At 36.1% G+C, this 20,690-nt stretch overlaps 1 protein-coding gene and 1 long non-coding RNA gene across 2 annotated transcripts; both read right to left on the reverse strand.

The window, feature by feature from the left end:
- Window positions 1–3,192: 3,192 nt before the first annotated feature.
- On the reverse strand, window positions 3,193–11,896 carry LOC113296558 (phosphate transporter PHO1 homolog 3-like). The gene is made up of 10 exons (XM_026544857.1): window positions 11,888–11,896; window positions 5,452–5,721; window positions 5,144–5,345; window positions 4,945–5,004; window positions 4,624–4,835; window positions 4,427–4,531; window positions 4,260–4,304; window positions 3,990–4,139; window positions 3,401–3,816; window positions 3,193–3,295 (listed from the first exon to the last, which is right to left on the reverse strand). The coding sequence occupies exons 1-10, from the start codon at window positions 11,894–11,896 to the stop codon at window positions 3,193–3,195; spliced, it is 1,572 nt and encodes a 523-aa protein (XP_026400642.1).
- Window positions 11,897–13,560: 1,664 nt separating this feature from the next.
- On the reverse strand, window positions 13,561–14,135 carry LOC113293784. Its single transcript, XR_003332562.1, has 3 exons — window positions 13,992–14,135; window positions 13,798–13,897; window positions 13,561–13,585 (listed from the first exon to the last, which is right to left on the reverse strand). It is a non-coding gene; the product is annotated as an uncharacterized LOC113293784 (long non-coding RNA).
- Window positions 14,136–20,690: the final 6,555 nt, after the last annotated feature.

The following is a 20,690-nucleotide window of genomic DNA, read 5'->3' on the forward strand; positions in this document are numbered from 1 at the left end:
AGCATAAGCACCACTTTTGTGATACATTGTGCTTGAGTAACACATGCATGTTCCAAGCTTTCCTATTAAATCTTCCATCATAATACTCCTCCCCTTGTTAGAGAGAATTCGCCCACGAATTTTACTGAGATAATTTTCTCTACAAACTTCTTTGCGGCTAACCTCTTCCTTGCGATTGTTTGATCTTAAATTAGGATCGTCAACAGTACATAAAGTTTGTACTGTATATAGAGCTTGAGATTTCAAACTGAGATCATCTACCACATATGTATCTTGATTCTTGTAAACTGAATGAACTTGGTTTACATGAATACTTACAACGTTTGTCTCTTTGCTGATAAGAGTATCAACAAGACCTGCTGTACACAAAACTTCCTCTTCAACTTCTGGACGGCTATCATAGTCGTAGACTGGTGGTAAGTCCCAATCAAGAATGACTTCGTCTTCATCTTCATCTTCCGAGAAAGTATCATAAACTGGTGGTAAGTCCCAATCCACAACAACTCTATCTTCTTCACCTCACACAATGAGAATGGTGTTTCCTCACGAACAACAAGTTCGTCTTCACTCTCACACAATGAGAATGGTGTTTCCTCATAAATAACAGGACTATGAAAAAGATTTTCATCGACTACTGCCTCTTCATGTTGATATACTTTAGAAACGCCTTCCGGTGGATCTAAAGGTTTGTGTCGGCCTTCCGGATCTCCATAAGGGCTTCCGCACGTCTCTGTTGCTCTAGCCTTTCCAATTGTCGCAACAAGTTCTTCAACTTGCTTCTCTGTTCCATTCTTTCCAACCGTGGCAACATGTTGTCAACCATAACTCTAATCTCGTTAAGTTCTGCTTGATAAGTTTGAGTACCTCTTCCACCACCACCTCTAAATCTTCCTGCCATTATAACTAGCTAGGGTTTGTGGTTTTTTTTTGTTCTAGCGCCAATTGATGAAGTTAGGCTAGCAACATAGCGCATAAACCAACAATAGACAGAAAACTTGAAGAATAGAACAATAGGAAATCAACAAGACGTTGATAAATTGAGTTTAGGGCTAAAAGCCAAATTACTCATTGATAATCTAACGATTATATTCATAAAATCAATAATAAAGTCTGCCTTCTAAGAGAAGGCTAATAACCTATTTATACTCGCAACCAAAACCTAAAGACAGAAAATCCTAAGACTAACGGACAGAAACGCCCTTTCTTATGAGATAAACTAGCAAATGTCCTAAATAGAAAAACACTCTGAAGCGTCGTAATATGCCCCTGCATCACATAGAACAAGCATGAAAGCTAAAAGGGTTTTTTTTACAATGACTCTCCATGAAGAACTGATATTCATCTTTGAGTTTGATTCGGACTAAGATAGAGTTACTTCCATGGAATTAGCTCAATTACTATATCAAATACATTATTTTTGATTCGTCCATGGCAAGTCTTCATTGAACAAGATATTCTAGAAATGAAATTTGTGCCTATATGGATGAACTTGAGGAATGTTCCAAACACACTTACAGAATGCAAAAGTTTTAAGTATGATGGTAATGGCAAAAAAATTTATCAGTTTAGTCCACCATATACATCTGTTTTTTATGTCTTGTTAGCAGATTAAGAAGACGAAGAACAGAGAGAAAAAGGGAGGGAGTCAGCGCTAGTCAGTCCATATTATGCTGTACTAGTGTTGCTTGGTAAGTGTTTGCGGAAATGCTTCAATTAATTGTGTTTTGTATTTGCTAGTTCACCTCACCTGTAAACCAAATGTTGGCATAATCCTCTGTATGCAGGAGATTAGAGGAATCATTGGTGATTTATATTTCCCAAGACAGTAACATCATGTGGATTGTGCAAGCATATGGGAGGCTAGTGTACCATCGAGAGGGCCTGGTTAGCATGGAAACTACTCCATGACAGAGTCTCAACTGATGATGCGATGCGGGATTCAGGTATTACAGTGGTTTCAAGTTGTTCCTTATGTTGTGTCCCTCCCATTTCCCATTTTTTATTTAACTTCAGGCTGCATCTATGCCACTGCTTTATGGAGATGGCTTAGTAGCATATTTGAGGCAAATTTAGTTTGCAATACATTTCAGGAATTTTTGACAACTGTGAGGAATTCTAAATGGCTCGCCACTGCTTAGAAATATTCTTTGGATTGGTGTAATTAGTTGCCTTTACCAAGTCTTGTGGTGTCTCAAGTCTTAACAAATAAGATTCAATCGCTCTTTAACATTACTACAGCAAGCCACTACTAGTATCAAAAATATTCATTGGGGAATTGGATGATCAGGTTAAAGGGTTTATGTGCAATGACTTTCGAGAACTTGCTTTTCTTAAATTTTCGGTTTTCTTACATTTATAGGGTAATGCTTACGCGGGTATCTTAGCTAAGCATGGAGATGGAGCTATTAGTTCACCGCAATGATACATCCTGCAATGAAGGAAGACATAGATGTTCTCCCCACTGGTCACTTCTGTTAGCATTTCTTGGTCGACAACGACACTTGCTTGCATATTGCTTCCATGGCACCGAAGTTCGTTTGAGCTATTTGAACATATTGCTAGCATATTGCTTGAGCCGGGATCAAACTATGCTTTTGACTTTGATTCTTTACTTTACTCCAGTAGAACCTGGTTCACCGGGAATATGGGAAGAAGCAAAAAGACTCCTGCTAAGAAGAAATAAGTTTTTTTTCTTCTTTTTTTCTGGTATGGTTGTGGTCTAGATGTTGTTGAGTCAAACTATAAACTCTTTTTTTTGTTCTAGTTTTGCCAGGCTTAGCTTTAGTCCGCACTCTTCTTTTTGGTGCAGTTGCTTTGTGCTTCTTCCCTCCTGTACTTCTTTTTCTCCTTTTTTTTCTCCAAAAAAAAAGAAAAAAAAATAGAATTCGGGTTAACTGAAGTTGTAACTATAGAACAAACTTCAATATTGCGTACAAAAATGATCAAAGATCAATAAAAGACTTGCATCTTCCCCCCAAACAAGGAAGAATTAACACTTAGTTCCAAAGTTGTTGGGTTTTACACTCTTTAATCTTTCTCTCCAAAGCCCGGTATTCTTTATACCCTTTTTACAAGTACTCGCTTGAGGGTGTCTCGGTGTTCTTAGGATTCATCCGATGGTCATCCTTGAGCCTCTTGTTTAACTTTTATGATCATGATATGCATCATGAATCTCACTCTAGTGAAAACTGGCTACTCACTCATTTTATCTTCCAATTCATGATAGTTGAAAGGGAGAGGTACGGTGGTAAACGCGCGAAACTTGCCAACATTGTTTAGGTGTTCATTCTCTATCCTGAAAATCAACAAAAACCATAATACCATGAGAACTTGAAAGCAGAAAATAAGTTCAGATAGTTAATTAGTTAACTAAAAGTTGTAGAAGACAAAATACATAAACCTGAAGAAATTCCATACACCGCGACGAAAGATCTCTAGGCATGCGACAACAACAACCATAGCTTCTTTATGTAAGAAAGAAACTTGAATGTTCAGCACAGTCTGTAGCCACGCAAATCTGAGCAACACATCCATTATCATTATTCCGAAATAAACACTTTTATGTGGAACAAGAAGCTTGTCTCTCAACCATGGGTTCTTCGAATTCTTTTGTAGGAGTCCCCAGTCAAAAACAATATCCCAATATATAGAAACGACAGCTGCACTGATCGCACTGATCCAAGCCATTACGTACAATCCCATAGTGTGTCTTTTACTATGAGCAGTTACGATGCTCACAGACAAAACAATACTTAAGTATTTGAAACCATTAATTCCCTGCATTCCATTTTTTTCTTCAAAATATCGTCGAAAACACTACAAACAAGGAAAAAAACAATATTGGTGTTAAGTTAATTTTGATTCTCATATAGATATTTATGAACCCAAAATCATTGAGGATGGCTCGATAAGTCTAGTTAAAGTAGATGTTATACATGATATATACTACTTCTTTAATTTAGCCTTAAGAGTGAATCAAAGAGAGAAACCCGTAAGGCACGTAACCAAAATGGAAATGCAGTCAAGGCGATGTAGAATGAATTATAAACAACGTCTGCTTTGCAGTACGTCTCTCTCCTTTTGTAGTCATTCGAAGTGTAGTAACAAATGTAAAACGCTACACTTCTAAGAGCTTGGCCCTGATAGATTTAGCAGAAATCATGGTCAGTCCTGGTAAGTTAATTTGTTGCTTCATGAATCATATCATAGACAGGCGCACCAAAATAAACTAGTTGGCCAGCATGAGATTATTAACGAACCTGGCTACTTAGCTGATCTGCTAACATGAAATCTGATAAAGTGACCTACTCGGCAGATAAAATAAATAAAGGAGAGTAAGATTTAAAAGATTAGTACTGAGCTTGATATAGAATGCATTGAATTTTCTTACTAATATTTTACAAGAGAAAAATATATTTTATTATACCTTGTACAAAGGTGCACTTATAGATCGGAATGTAGTTCGCAGTAGGAACATACGACTAGAGCGATATACAATGTTGAATGGACAAACTATTATGAGAAGTATTACCTGCAAATAAAATTGAGAAATTAATACTGTTAGCTAGTTAAGAAAATGAAATTCTAAAATAAGTACGACGATTTTGTTATATAATCACTTACGGAAACTAATGCTAGTGGAAGTAATTCTGTGATCGCTTTGTACTTTTTAGTTGATATATCCAACTCCATGTCTAGGTTAGCAAGTACACATGCAAGTGCAGCTGTTGCAAGAATTGTACTTAATAAAATATGAATGAGTAATTGATTTGATACCGCTTCCAGAAGTATATGGCTGCTGAATACAAGAGCATGTGGAAGACTAGCCGAACAAACTGGAACAAGAAAGATCAAACGATACTAATTTCAAACTTTATTCCTTTAAGCTAAGTAGACCATTTGATGAGCAGATTACTGTCGACAAAGCAATAAGTTAATTATTACCTATATAGTGGAAACACAGTTTCCATGTACTGCGTAAAGCCATCTTTCTTGATGACATTTCTAAGATTTATGACCAAAATCAGGCATATTAGAAGCGATATCGTGCAGCCGGAAAATAAACCTGCAAAAAAGCAAAAAACGAGGTTGAGAATACTAAAACCGAAGAATTTGCGTTGATGAAATTAAGAGTTGTTTTTACCTGAGAAAAATGTAGTTACATGTCTTTCTTTCTTTTTTTTCGAACTCAAAATATCCATGCCTTCACTAAGGTTCGACTTCGAAAAGTGCTTGATGAATGAAGCCTCCACTCTATCCATCAGCCTACTAACATCATCAGAGCTACCGATGTAAGAGTTATCCACCATGTGCAAGTATATTTTGGATGCGTGTCTTGATGTTATCTGCAATTATATGACTAAATCAGTCACAAAATGACCCGAAAATGCTAAGAAATTCGGATGCATTTCTTGATGTTATCTGGCATCGTCAGAAATATAAGTAAAGTACCTTGTCATATTTCTTCATGGTCTTGGAAAATGCTAAAAGATTAAGATAACTGAAACTTTTCAGAAGTTCAAGTTTGCCATAGAAATGAACAAATGCAGACTGTAATTGTTCTTCAGCTTTCTTTAAGTTTTTCTTATTGAAACTCAAATTATTCTTTCGTTTCTTCTTGAGGATGCCTTTTATCGTCGCACGTGCAGTACCAGATGGGCTGTTGATCTTCACAGTACTCAGAATCTCCAAATGAGCTGGTATTATGATCTCTAAAGGCTTCTGTTGGAGAACGATTAATAAAAAAATAATTTTTTAAAGTTTTAGTAAAAAATTATAATTTATTATTTTATTTTGTGAATGAAACTTTTTAGTCCCACATCGTGGAGTTTACAATTTTTAATAGTTTTAAGAAACTATATAAACCTTTTAGTCCCACTTCGGAGAGTTTTTCTTCTTAAGTTGTATTTGTCAATTATATAAAGAAATTCACTACTTTTGTAAAATTTATGGGAAAGGGGTTGCTCTATATTTTAGAGGGACCCCTAAGGGAAAATATTTTATAGCGTTTCTTAAGAGTTCGCGATTTTCCTTAACGATTTTTTCGGAGTTTCCAAGCTCAAATTGAGCATCTACTACATATGCTAGTAGTAGGTGTATTAGGGTGTTTTATCCTGAAGATATCCGTCCTGTGAGGGATATAGCATCACTCTTGAGTGTATCCGGGCGCTAATGTCTTAAGGGCAACGTGTTGAACACGTGACTCACTCTTTTTTTCCAAAGTTTTGCCTTTTTGCTGTTGCGGAGATATAGGGAGCTCATTCGTTTCATCAAATCGATCACTTCCATTATAAAGGAGCTAAGTATCAATAACTTTTGCTTATTTGATTTTTCCTTGTTTTTGATTACTGCACCCAACAATCTTAAGATATTACTATGTGTAATAATAAAAAAATGGTTGGTTGGTTTGTGAATCATGGATGTTAATTGTGGAGTGAAAAACAAAAACGATTTTTTTGGTCAGCTGTAGATTTTAGAGATTATCTCTTAACCTAGAAAGAATTTCGATGAAACCTTTTGACACAACGTAGTAGACATCTTGATAGTTACCCACGTAAAATTTCAGAATTTTTGGAGTTGTAAAAGTATTTTTTTTGATATTTTACAAAACAGACAAATGTTCCTGAAAAATTCTGATGGGCAAACTTTTGTTGTTAACTAAAGTATTTTTTATGGGGTAATCATGAGTTTTTTGATATGGTGGTTCAAACGAAGTTTGTAAATCTAGATATTATCTTCAAAACTCATATTTTATCTTCCGTTTCGGAACTAAGGTTTGTGAGATGTGGTGTATTAGGTGATTGGAAAATTACCGTGTCCGTGGTCAGAGTATAAACGAAGATTGTGACATGAAATTGAAAAGGAACATGGCTACCAGGCGCATGTGGATGAACACAAGTCTTCCAAAGATGACAAAGGCGGGAATATCAAACACAACTCTAACCGTAGTCTTCATAAGAAAGGTATGTTTCGTAAAACTGAATCCGACATTACTTTAATAAAGGGTGATTGTTATGTTTGTAAAATTCCTGGCCATACGGCAGTAAAGTGTAGACAACATAAAACCTTAATAAGTAGAAAGTTAATGCTAATTTAGTTGAAACAAAATGAACCATGATGTCGAAAGTTATTTTAATAACCAATGTGAGAGACTGGTGGGTGGACTCTGGAGCCACTAAGTATGTTTGTTGAAACAGAGACCTGTTCACCTCTTATCAGAGGATAAGGGATGTCGAGAAACTCTATATGAGTAACTCATCTGCGACAGAGGTTGCATAAAAGGGAAAGGTTGAGCATAAGTCCATATCTGTAATATTCTCACACTGAATGAAGGTTTTCATGTTCCGAGCATATGAAATAATATTGTATCTTGTTCTCTTGGAGATGGTAAAAGATTGAAGATCTTAATTAAATGTGGAAAACTTGTTATAACTAAGGGTATTGATTTTTTAGGCAACAGTTATAGGACTTAGGGTCTATATAAGTTTAAGGAAAATCTGATGAAGTGAACATAGTTGATTCTTGTGCTTTCTTTTGTGTCTTTGAATGTTTTGCATGGTAGACTTGGAACCGTAAAATTATAAGTCAATGTATAAACTGCCTAGCATAGGCTTCGTACCCAAATTTAGTTTGGATCTTGAACACAAAAGTGAAATGAATATGCTATAAAATCTTTTAGCACAAATGTTCATAGTAATTCTAATCCCTTAGAATTAATTCAGTTAGGCCTAGTTGACATGAGTTCAACCCAAAACCACTATGGTAAAAGATGGTTTATAACTTCCGTAGATGATTGTACGAGGTACTATCTTGTATACTTGCTTAGGGATAAGGATGATGCCTTAGAAGCCTTAAGATGTATAAACTTGAAGTTGAAACCAATTAGAAGCCTTGAACATATAATTGTATCCTTAAGGAGATATAATTACCATGTTGATTAGTTCAGGATTACCTGCGGTCTTGTGGGAGGAGGAAGTCCTCTTAACTAGTATATCCTGAATATAGTACCCTTAAGGATCAGATGAAACTCCATATGATTTATGGAAAGGTAGATGACCTTCTTATGAATATGTCAAAGTGTGGGGGTGTTTGACTAAGATTGTCATTCCTCTTCCTAAAGAACTAGATAGAAACCAAAAATGTGATTGTGTCTTCATATAAGGTATGCTGAGTATACTTCTACATATAGATTTTTGGTTGTGTGTTCTGATTTTTCATACTTTGGTGTGATTTTTCTGACTTTGTTGTGAATACTATTACATAATCTAGGGATGCTGAGTTCTTTGAACATGTTTATTCTTAAACCTGTACCTCATTAGAGATGTGTTGTTGATCCCCTAGATTTATTTTCAAATAGTCAGAACTTATCTTAAAGGAAGATGAAGTTAAGGTTGAGCCTAAGAGAAGTAAAACAATTAGACTTGAGACTTCTTATGAAGCCGACTTCATAACATGCCTAGCTAGTCTAAGACCTTGACTTGTAAAGAAGCCTTGATATCTACTGAAACCCCATTCTGGTATGAAGCTTCATTTAGTGAAATGGACTCAGTCCGTCGGAATCTGACTTGGGAGGTTTATAGTTTACCTCCAGAGAGTAAGACCATGAGATGTAAATGAGTCTTTAAGAGGAAACATTAGGTATATGGAACTGTAGAAAAATATTAGGCTAAGTTGGTAGCTAAAGGCTGTAAACTAAAAGAAGGTGTATATTTCCTTGATTCTTATTCACATGTGACGAGATTTACTTACATTGAGATGCTAATTGTTATTGCTGTCATAAACAAATTAGAGATACATCAGATGGATGTTAAGACAGCTTTTCTAAAATCTGAATTAGATAAAGAAATTTACATAGACCAACCTGAGGACTTTGTAGTGAAAGGTTATGATGACAAAGTTTGTAAGTTGAACAAAATTTTGTATGGTTTATAAAATAAGCACGTAAACAGTGACATGGAAAATTTGATCATGTGATAATGTGTAGTGGATTTAAGTTAATGAATCTGACAAGTATATTTACAAGTAACTTGTTAAGGATGCATGTGTGATTGTATGCTTGTATGTTGATGATATGCTTATACTTGATACAAACATAGATGTGATTAATTCCACTAAAAACATACGCTGAATGAGAACGTTGACTTGAAAGATTTAGGCCCTGTTGATGTAATCTTAGGGATGAGGATTACAAAATAATCTAACATATGTAGTCTTAGTCATTCTCATTATTTTGAATTTGTGCTTAAGAGATACAATCAGTATGATTGTAAGCCTTCTTGTACTCCGTACGATTATTCTTGTAGACTCAAGAAAAAAGGGTAATGGAGTATCTTAACTTGAATACTCAAGAGTTATAGGATGTCTGATGAATTTAATGAACTGTAAGAGTCCAGACATTGCCTATATTGTGAGTAAGTTAAGTAGATATAATTATAGTCCAGAGCAATAGCATTCAGATGCACTGAGTAGAGTATTGTGGTACCTAAAATACTCGATTACCTTTTATTTGATTTATCAAAGGTATCTTGATGTCCTTGAGGGACTTTGTGATGTAAACTGGATAGTTGACTCAGAGGAATCTAAGTCTACGAGTGGATATGTTTCACTCTAGCATCAGGGTTTTTTTTTGGAAGATTTATAAACAAACATATATTGCTCAATTCATTATGGAATCTGAGAGTATTGAGTTAGATAAAGCACGAGAGGGGGCCGAGTGCCTAAGATGTTTTTTAGAAGACATTCCTCTCTGGCATAGGCATGTGCCAGTTATATCTATACATTGTGTTAGCCAAGATATAATAGCTAAAGCTGAAAATAACTAATCTCAATCGACGTTATTTCCATTGATTGGATAAAGTCCAAGGAGAATATCGCGCAATCTTTGACGAAAGGTTTATCCCAAGAGATAGTTATAAATGCATCGAGGGGGAAGGGGCTTAAGCTCATAAATTAAACTTGCCATGAAAGATAGTCAACCTTGCTGACTGGAGATCCCAAGATCAAGGTTTCGAATGAGACAACTAATTTGTGGTGGGTAAAGGTAAACACTATCAGAGAATTTTATTCTCTATCCTTCACTATGGTGTAGACGTGATAGTGTGACTGCATGTGAAGGATGACTTTTAAGAAGTCTTAATGAGTTATATAGTTTCAATTTAAGATTGAAGTGGGGTGTAGCAGTAACACTCTTTATGGAAACTCACCTATCTGAATGAGGAAGTGGGCCGCTTCCTATGAGAATATGAGCTTTGATTCTCTAGAGCATTCTAAGAAACAGGATATGTCCAGGGCCAAATTAGACAAAACGGCACGAGCTTGGCAGCAATCTTGGAGATATCACCCGTGGTAGTTATCACGAATTACATCAAATGCTAGCAGTTCAAGACATAGTTCACTGTCTCTAGCAAGTAATTCCGGTATATCTCACTAAGCAAAGGTTCAAGACCTCATGGACACCTCTGCCTAAAATGGTATTTCCTGCGCTTTTTATGTGATTTTTGTTTTGATGGTTTTGGTATTACTGGAACTTAGGACCTAAAGGTCACTAAGGGTTCACTAGTTCATGCTTTTTCACTTTGGTGAAAGATACCTATAGTCTCACCATGTGAGAACTAAAGATGAAGCTCTCAATACTATTATGATTTATGCAATCCATAGTATGACCCTGGGGTCAACACACTTTTGTGTGAGAGAGAGGACGTAGAAATGACTAGTATGATTTCAACACTTGCACGATCAGTCTGTTTGGATCGTGAGGTTGGGATGTTGATTTACCAAGATTTATCTGTGTTTTCATGTTTTATTGAGTTTCCATTCATGTGGGGGATTGTTGGAAAACGATTAATAAAAAAATAATTTTTTAAAGTTTTAATAAAAAATTATAATTTATTATTTTATTTTGTGAATGAAACTTTTTAGTCCCATATCGTGGAGTTTCCAATTTTTAGTAGTTTTAAGAAACAATATAAACCTTTTAGTCCCACATCGGGGAGTTTTTCTTCTTAAGTTGTATTTGTCAATTATATAAAGAAATTCACTACTTTTGTAAAATCTATGGGAAAGAGGTTGCTCTATATTTTAGTGGGACCCCTAAGGAAAAATATTTTATAGCGTTTCTTAAGAGTTCGCGATTTTCCTTAACGGTTTTTTCGGAGTTGCCAAGCTCAAGTTGAGCATCTACTACATATGCTAGTAGTAGGTGTATTAGGGTGTTTTATCCTGGAGATATCCGTCCTGTGAGGGCTATATCATCACTCTTGAGTGTAGCCGGGCGCTAATGTCTTAAGGGCAACGTGGTGAACACGCAACTCACTCTGTTTTTCCAAAGTTTTTCTTTGTTGCTGTTGCGGAGATATAGGGAGCTCATTCGTTTCATCAAATCAATCACTTCCATTATAAAGGAGCTAAGTATCAGTAACTTTTGCTTATTTGATTTTTCCTTGTTCTTGATTATTGCACCCAACAGCTTCTCCACACCTTCACCATCTTCTTTATTATCTTTTTCTTCTTTCAGGTCATCATCGTTGCTCAGTTCAATTTCTCCGACAGAACTTCCCCGGGTACTTGTTTCATCCCTTTCTTGTACCACTTCCAAATGCATTACTGTACATTATTGTCAGAGTGAGATCAAATGAACAAAAAGTTTTGGGCAATTCGCGTAACTAAACAATCTCAAAGCCACTGCATTTGTGTAAAATCCGCCATTCACCTAAAAATCCACCATTTCGTTTCGCTAAGAAAAATTCGCTCAGCTAGACGAAAAATATAAGACAATATAGGCCGACCAATATATTACCAGAAACCAGTAGGACTTTTACTCTGGTTTAAAAAACAAAACCAATTGGTTTTAGTTTTTACTGGGACAACAGATTTGAGATAGTATATATACCTTCACCATTTTAGCCCTCAATGGCCACTACTTTTATCAACACAAAATTGGTTAAGAAGGTCAAAATCAACAATTCCTGGGTGAAAAAGACATTTAGATATGATACTGTTTAAATAGACAAAAATGTAAAAATAGTCAGGATGTAAACAGTTTCATCCTACCCATTTTCAAATACTTTTTCTTATTTTTAATTTACATCAGGATGCATCCAGTTTCAACCTTGCTATTTTTTAAGTTTAAGTCAGGATGAATCCAGTTCCATCCTTACTATTTTTTTGGTATCCATTTCACCCGTAATAATTTTTACTCATCTATTTGAATCATGTTTTAAAAATAATTGTACAAATGATCCATTTTCCGTTTTATCTACTGACCAAATATGTTTTACACCTTGCTTACACTTGTGAGCTCAAATGCATATGGTCAGTAATGTGAGCTCAAATGCATATGGTCAGTAATGATTCGCAAGACAAAATCATCACAGTATATCCCGGCGTTCTATAACAGTAAGTAACGTGTAAAATACAAATTTCATAATAAAAAATGCCCATTTGCAATTTTGATTATTATCAGGGACACTGTATTTTAGATCAATAAAAGTACAAAACAATGAGAATATACCGACAAACTTTTTGTACTTTCAATAACAACTAAAAATAGAGAAGAATAAATAAGGGGATTTTAATAAAGTGCCACACTTCCAATATGCAGTTTCTGAAAATGCCACCGTTTTTTTCAGAGTTTATTAAATGCCATACTCTTGACTTTTTTCATCCCGTTTTTTTGAGATAACGGTTAACGGCTGTTAGTCTCTGTTAGTGCATACGTGGCATTAAATAACCCGTCCAAAATTACATAGAAGCCCCTGAATCAGTTAACAGGGATTGAGTTAATCAGTTCACTGGGATTGAGTTAACCGGCTATAGAGTAGTGAGTTAACTCGCGACTCGGTGCACGTGAGAAAAACGTGCAAGATTTGCTAACGGTTGGAATACACGTGGGATCAATCTAAGAGAAAAAATCGACGATCCATATTTTACCTGGATTTATAACGGTCTTATTCATCATCTTGAAGCTCTATATATACTAATGAAGATCCCAAACTCTTCATTAGTCAATTTCTTCAGAAGTTCAACACATAAAAATGAGCCAAAAGGTTATAAACTCTCTAGGTAGTAACAGTTGCAGTAGTAGTAGCAAGAGCAGCAGCAGCAAATTTAGACAGCAAACTACCCAGATCTATGTCCAACATGTGAACAAGGAAGTCATGAGTCTAAGGTTTGTCCCTGGATGTACTCTAGATGCAAACATATACCTTGTAATGGTATAAGAAAACTACTAAGATCCAGCACAAGAGAAACAGATGGAGAAATGTTCTTGAAGTGTTCAAATCCTACCTGCACCTACTTTGAATGGTTTGATTCTGCCAGTCATCCACTCAAATCCAAGAATATCAAGCTACCCAAAGAGAATTGTTGTTGTGCTCGTGGAGATGAGACCCACTGTTACAAAGAATGCCCACTACATAAGCAAGAATGCTACAAAGAGCAATGCAAGTCAATAATGCAGCTGAGAAGATGCAAAAAGGAACACAATAGAAACATTTTCAGGTTCACCATAGCTCCTCTTCCTCTTCTTTGCTGGTCTTCCAGTTTTTCTTTAATAAGGAGGATGCTTTAAGTTGATGTCCATGGATGCCTGCCAATTAAGATAAGAAGAAGAGAAAATAAATGAGAAAGTTAAAGTAAAGAAATGAAACCCTCACCCTAAAAGAAATGAGAAAGTTAAAGTAGAGAAAAATAAGGATATAATAAAGTAGAGAAAAAAGTAGAGAAAAATAAGATTATAATAAAGTAGAGAAAATGTGAATGCATCACATTCAACAATATATTTAATGCTGAAAAAAGTACCTTATCTTCCCAGTTCCATTCACTTATGTCTTCTAGTGGATTTACAGCATCTGCATATATGGTCCTATAATATTCCACAGAGTAGTAAGGAGCACAATAACTGTTCAACCAATCAAACAAATGTGTCAGTTTACAGAAACAAAAGTATAGCATATTACAACCCAAAAGTAATAGCATATTACAAAATTTCTTACTCTTTCCAGTTTGGCCTGAGCAGTTTCAATGCACATACAGCATGTTGACAAGGGAATCCCCTTAGCTGCCATTGCAAACAAGTGCATTGTTTGTCTACAATGTTCACTGTGAAAATTTTCTTGGTAGACACATTAGTTACCAAATAAACCTGACCAACCACACTTCCTTCTGTATCAAACTTTCCAACCAAGTCAAGCATCTTATTTATCAACTTAACAGCAGCAGGGACCAAATCATTTTGATTCCACTTAGCAGATTCTTCCCTTCTCTTAAATAACAAACCCATTACTAACTGACCATACATCATGCCTAGTTGGATTATTGGTTTATCTCTCATATTAGAACTCATAGAATTAAATGATTCTGAGAAATTGTTATTCATATGCTCACAACAGCTAAGGGGATCAAAATAAGCCCTAGACCAAGTACTTGGATCTTCTTTCCTAAGATATTCACCAGCAGCCGGACTTTCTTTGCATATGTTGTCAATGGGGTGACATTCATCTACAGTAGTGTTCTCTAGCACCACATTGTCCTCATCATCACCATCACTATTGTCCCCTGTATCAGCCTTATCCCCTGCATCAGTCTTATCCCTTGCATCAGCCTTATCCCCTGCATCAGTCTTATCCCCTGCATCAGTGTCATCCCCTGCAGCAGTGTTGTTTACTTCATCAACCCAGTAATCATGATTAAAGTTATCAACTGGTGTACTGCTAGAACCAACAACAGTGGCTTGACTTAGGCAAGAAAAACCCTGAGATTCCACTTCATTTAACAGATCCATGAACAACAACTTCCTAGATGCTCCTCCATTTGAGTTTTCATTCTTTGATTGAGTGTGCAACCTTGGTGATCTCCTTGTAGGTGATATCTTTACTAACTTTTCCTTTGAAACTGGCTTCTTAGCAATCCTCTTAGGTGCCTTCTTAGGAGTCTCATCAATTGTTACTACTGGTTGTTCCATTGCAGCCTTAATGAAGTCATTATCATTCCTAAATTCTGAATTCATTACACTCATTTGTAAACATATGAAGCCTTTATCATCAGGTACAGCATGCTCCCAAAACTTAAACAAGTCTTCATTTGTAACCAAATACTCAGGCAGACATGGGTCTATGGTCCAATATAAATTTGGAATTTCTGTTTCATCAAGATGCAACTTAACACGCAACATCTTCTCAAATTCCTTAAGGTCAATTCTATCTCTATCCATGTGAGGGAATAGCAAATTAAGTTTACTATTCACAACAAACACACTGATATCTCTATATGGATAATATGTATGATCACTGTAAATGAACAAACAAAATAAAATTCATCAAATTCCACACTTCACACAGAAAACCCCTAAAATAAAATTCATCAATTCATCAAACACACGAAATTAGGGTTTTAAAAATTCCACACTTCACACAGAAAACTCCTAAAATAAAACTCATGAAACACACGAAATTAGGGTTTGAAATCGTACCATATCTTCTACTTGTCCTTCCCCTTATTCTTCTTCATCTTCAGCTCCCCAACCCTTTACTCAGACACTAAACCTAAGCAAAATCCCGCTGAAAACTGACCCAAACCCTAATTTCTTCCACTAGAGAACAGAGCGGACATAGAGCAAGAGAAAAAAAGTACAAGAAAGAGAAACAGAAACCTAAGAGAAAACCCCTAATTCAACTCGGAAAAATGAAATTAGGGTTTGCAATCATACCATATCTGCTGCTTGTCCTTCCCCTTCTTTTTCTGAATCTCGATCGCTCCCCAACCCTTTACTCAGACACTAAACCTAAGCAAAATACCGCTGAAAACTGACCCAAACCCTAATTTCTTCCACTAGAGAACAGAGCGGACAGAGAGAACGAGCAAACCCTAGAAGAAAAATGAAACGATACAAAGTTGCAAACTGTTTTCAATCCCACGAAGGATAAAATAGTCATTTAGCATGTGCTACGTGTAATAATCTCGTGCACGACATCTTGAGCCGTCCACATAAGACACGTGTAAGTAATCTGGACAAAGTCAAAAAAGTTTGACCAATCATGTGGATCCAAGACGTTAGTGCTAACGGTTGTGGCATTAAATAAACTCTGAAAAAATGGTGGCAGTTTCTTGAATCGGGATTTGCAAGTGTGGCAGTTTGTTAAAATTCCCAATAAACAATTACAGGAACCAGCATTTTTTCTGCTTTTATTACTATTATAAAAAAAATCCTCCCAGTAAGTTTTGTTTAAATTATACCTACTACCGGAACTAACGAATAGTATATATGTACCTGTGGAATTAATTAAAGTGCGAAATATTGTAGTGGCGGCGAAGCTACTTACCGGAACTTTCAGTACTACCGGAGGCTCCCCTAGGCGAAGAGACAGAAAATGCCGAAACCGATCGGGCGATTTCTTTACAGAGCTGTTCAAACTTTCCCTGATCAGGATGCTCAAATTTAACTCTAAAAGCAACTAAAGCATCCATTTGTTTAGTCAAAACAGCAGCTTCATTCATACCTTCATCCACTTTGTCTCTGTAAAACTTGTTAACCGCGTTGAATTCCTCATCAAGTGTCTTGAAGAACGCCACTTCATATTCTCCTCCATCTTCATTTGACATCAAGAACTTCGTCTCATATTTTTCATGTTTTTGATTCGTACGAGGTACTCCCTTTTCTAAGTTATGGTGATGATGACCTTGCATTGATTGCACTAATATGACCGGTTCCTCGTCGTGGTGAAATAAGCCATGATGATTATTGTGATGATGGCCGTTGTTGGTACTGGTGGTAGTACCGTTGATACTTTTAGAAGTGGTGATGCTAGGGGTACTACGAGCAACCACTAGACCACTGAAGCTTCTGTAAAGAGTAGCAATACCACCAACACCAACACCTCCACCATGATGATGATGATGGTGCTGATGTTGATGAGTAGCATGAGAAAAATGTTGTGGGGGAGAATTAAATTTGAAAAGCTTAAGATCCTCGAGTATGAGCCTGAGGGATGTGTAATCCATGTAAGCTCCTTGCCATTCTGGCACCATTTCCGACCTCATCTCTTTCTCAAACTTCATCTCTCTAGCTCTCCGATAACTCTCTGGTGATAACTTGCAAAGGTTAATAGATCAAGAGATAAGGTTATCGGTTGCTTTGATTAGTATATGGGCAGAACTACTGATATCTTTATAAGTTGGGTTTTGTTATTAACACTCGATCATTACACTGAGAAAGTGCAAAAACAATTCAAAAAATAAGAGAGATGGATTTCACTTACCTTAGACAGTGTAAATTAACATAGATCTACCAAACATGATTTATTGAGAATGAAGTTTTGCACCCTTCGATGCAAATGGAAACCATCTATCCTATTTGACTTACGTGTATTGGTCCCTACGCAATTAAGTTATGTTGCGGGCTGCTTTTTGCTCATGTTTTTTAATTCTTGAATTTTTTTGTCCTTGAATTTCATTTTGGTGATGTAATTTTTTGATGTAAAGATTCCTAATAACTATACCAATTTACCAGGGGTGCCAAAATTTTCGTATAAGACAAAACATCCCTTGCCTTTAGGATGGTACAACCCCAAACAAAATGACATCCCTGTTAACACATTCATTGCAATGGCGTCCGAAGATATCAACAATCTTACTGATCGCTTGACTCAGCTTCAGTTGAGTCCTCTGATGATATCGGACAAGTTATCAATGTTGGTCAAATCAATCCAAGTAATTGTCTCCAAAGGAAGGGCAGTAGTGTGATCAGAAAGGTTATCACTCCCAACAATATCAGCAGAGGATTTGCATTAAAACAAGCAAGATTGATTTGGGGAAACAAAGTTGGTAGCTTTGAATTAAGGAAGAAAATAAAATTTTGTTTACTGTGACTTTTGAATCGAAAGAAGACTGGAGATGGGTGTTATCTGAAGCCCCATGGTGCTTGGATGGTTTCTTATGGATTCTCAAGCCTTGGAATCCTACCCAAAATTACAGAGATTTGCAATTTGATAAGCAGCAATTTTGGGTCACCTTCAAAGACTTGCCAGAAGAATTTCTCAATGTCTATGTTGTGAAAGAAATGGGGACTATTTTTGGAGAAGTTAAGGAAATGGATCCTGAAGATGCTAAACCTGAAGACTCAAATGATGTTGTAGCTCTTATAGAAATTGACATTTCTAAATCACTTATAAGAGGTGTTCTTTCTCAGAATGCTGCTAACTGCACTCAATGGATTCCTTTTTATTACCAGAAACAACCACATCAACTTTGTCCTGCTTGCTTCATCATTGATCATGATGCAGATGACTGCAAAAACAAGGCCAAAGATGTGAGGGATCTCTCTCAGCAGATCTTCTGGTTTCTAGACAAGATTCCTTTCAACATAACAAGCAATGAATATTGGAATTGATGATGCTCCAACAAGAATTTCTCCAAAGAAAAACAATAAGAATAAAAAGTCTAACATGATGCTCTTTGTCAGGCCAGAGGATGGGAAGTACTGTAACTCAGTTTATACTGAGTATTTTCAAGTAGATAAGATATCCAGTGGCAACATCAACTATGAAAGAGGTCAAAGCAGTAGGAGTGGAAACATTAGAAGGGTCAAAAGAAATAGAGAGAGAGACGGTTCTAGAGTTAGTTCAAATCAAATGGAGGAGGTTGCTGAGGAAGGAGAATCAAGCCATCCACAATGGGAGAACAATCAGCAAGTGAATGAGCAAGGCACTAGAGACTGGGACAAATACATTATCAACAATCAAGATTCTGATGTAGGACAAGGAAATCTTATGGTAACTTCTAATTACTTTTATCATATTCATTTCACTATTCATTCCTACAATCTTCAGTCCTGATATGCTAAGAAAATAATCAATATGAAAATACTAGCTTGGAATGTTCAGGGTTTAGGTAATAAACTCACTAGAGATCATCTTATAAACTGCATTTTCAACTACAACCCTAAAGTCATATTTCTCTCTGAAACCAAATCTGGTGTTACTAAAGCTACTTATTTGTTAAAAAAAATGCATTATCCAAATATTTGGTGCAATGAGGATAGGGTAAGAGTAGGTGGGCTAGCTATTCTATGGAAAGATGGTGTTGAACTTGAATTCATTCATTCCTCTAATTATATGATAAATGTGATAATAAAAAATGTGGCACTAACAAAGAATGGTTCTTAACATGCTTGTATAGTTCCTCTTATGATAATGATAGACAGGTGCAATGGAATTTTATTCATGATATGGGAAGAAATATGAGCATGCCTTAGGTCATTATGGGTGATTTTAATTCTAAACTTTACAGCTATGAAAGACAGAGTTATTCTATCAATCCAACCCAATCAAACCCAACAATTGTCAATACTGTTACCTCCTTAAGTATCATGGATATTCCCTTCACAGGATGCCCTTTCACTTGGTCCAACAATAGAACTCAACTCAGTCAAGTCAGAACAAGACTTGATAGGGCATTGTGTCTTTCTTGATGGATGACCTTATTCCCCAATGCCATTCTCAAAAACCTTATCCCCTCTGGTTCAGATCATGCACCAATTCTCTTAACCACATACCCTCAACATGAAAGCCTCCCAAAACCATACAGATTCTATGAACACTGGCTCATGAAAACAATCTTGCAAAGAAGAAATAAAGAAACTATGGAAACACAACACACGAGGAACTGAGGCCTTCTAATTCACCAATAAACTCACAACTACAAAAAAGGGATTGAAAGAATGGAGAATTAAGGAATATGGCAACATAGACATAAACATTAAAGAAGTCCAAAATATCATTCAGCAATGCATCAATCAGCAGCAAATAGATATCAATGAGCACAACAGACTTCAACATCAACTAAAGGATTTGTATGATACAAAAAATAGAATTGCTTAGCAACAATCCAGAGAAAGAGCTATAAATTATCAGGACAGAAATTCCAAGGATTTCCATTCTCAGGCCAATTACAGAAGAAGATGCAATCAAATACATTCTCTAAAAAATCAACAAGGAGAATGGAAAGAAACTAGAGAAGAGATAGTTGATATTCTGAAAACTCACTTCCAAGAAATTGCTACTTCAAGTAATCCATAGGAAAATGGGGAAATTATGAATCTCATCAAGCCTTGCATCACAGAGGCAGAAAATATAGATTTGGTTGTCATCCCAACACCACAGGATATCAAGAAGAATGTTCAACAAATAAATGCATGGGTTGCTCCTGGTCCAGATGGCTTCCAGGCTGGATTTTATCAACAAAATTGGGAGATTATAGGAGATGATGTTGTTAATATGGTTCAAGAATTCTTCAAAAAGGGTACACTCCTCAAAGAGCTTAACCACACTTTTCAGACCCTGATCCCAAAAAACAATTGCATTCAAACCCCTGCAGATTTCAGACCAATTAGCGTGTGTAACATCTCTTACAAAATCATTTCAAAAATCTTAACAAACAGGTTGAAACCCCTTCTACACAAGCTAATATCCCCTTGGAAACAATCCTGTTAAAGGGGCGGCATGTTCCATTGGAGGGGCGGCAAGAGTGATAGCAATGTCCCTATTATTGGTTAGGGGATGGCATATAGGGGGTATATATTGACTAGATTATCCTACTCCTATTTTTAATAATGGAATCAGAAAAATCAAAACAGTTTTTTTGATTTTTTTTCATCTTCTCTTCTTTTCTCCTCCTCCATTAAAATTGAAGTTTTCACC

This window comes from Papaver somniferum, chromosome 7, assembly GCF_003573695.1.
Source record: "Papaver somniferum cultivar HN1 chromosome 7, ASM357369v1, whole genome shotgun sequence".
Classification (NCBI taxonomy): domain Eukaryota; kingdom Viridiplantae; phylum Streptophyta; class Magnoliopsida; order Ranunculales; family Papaveraceae; genus Papaver; species Papaver somniferum.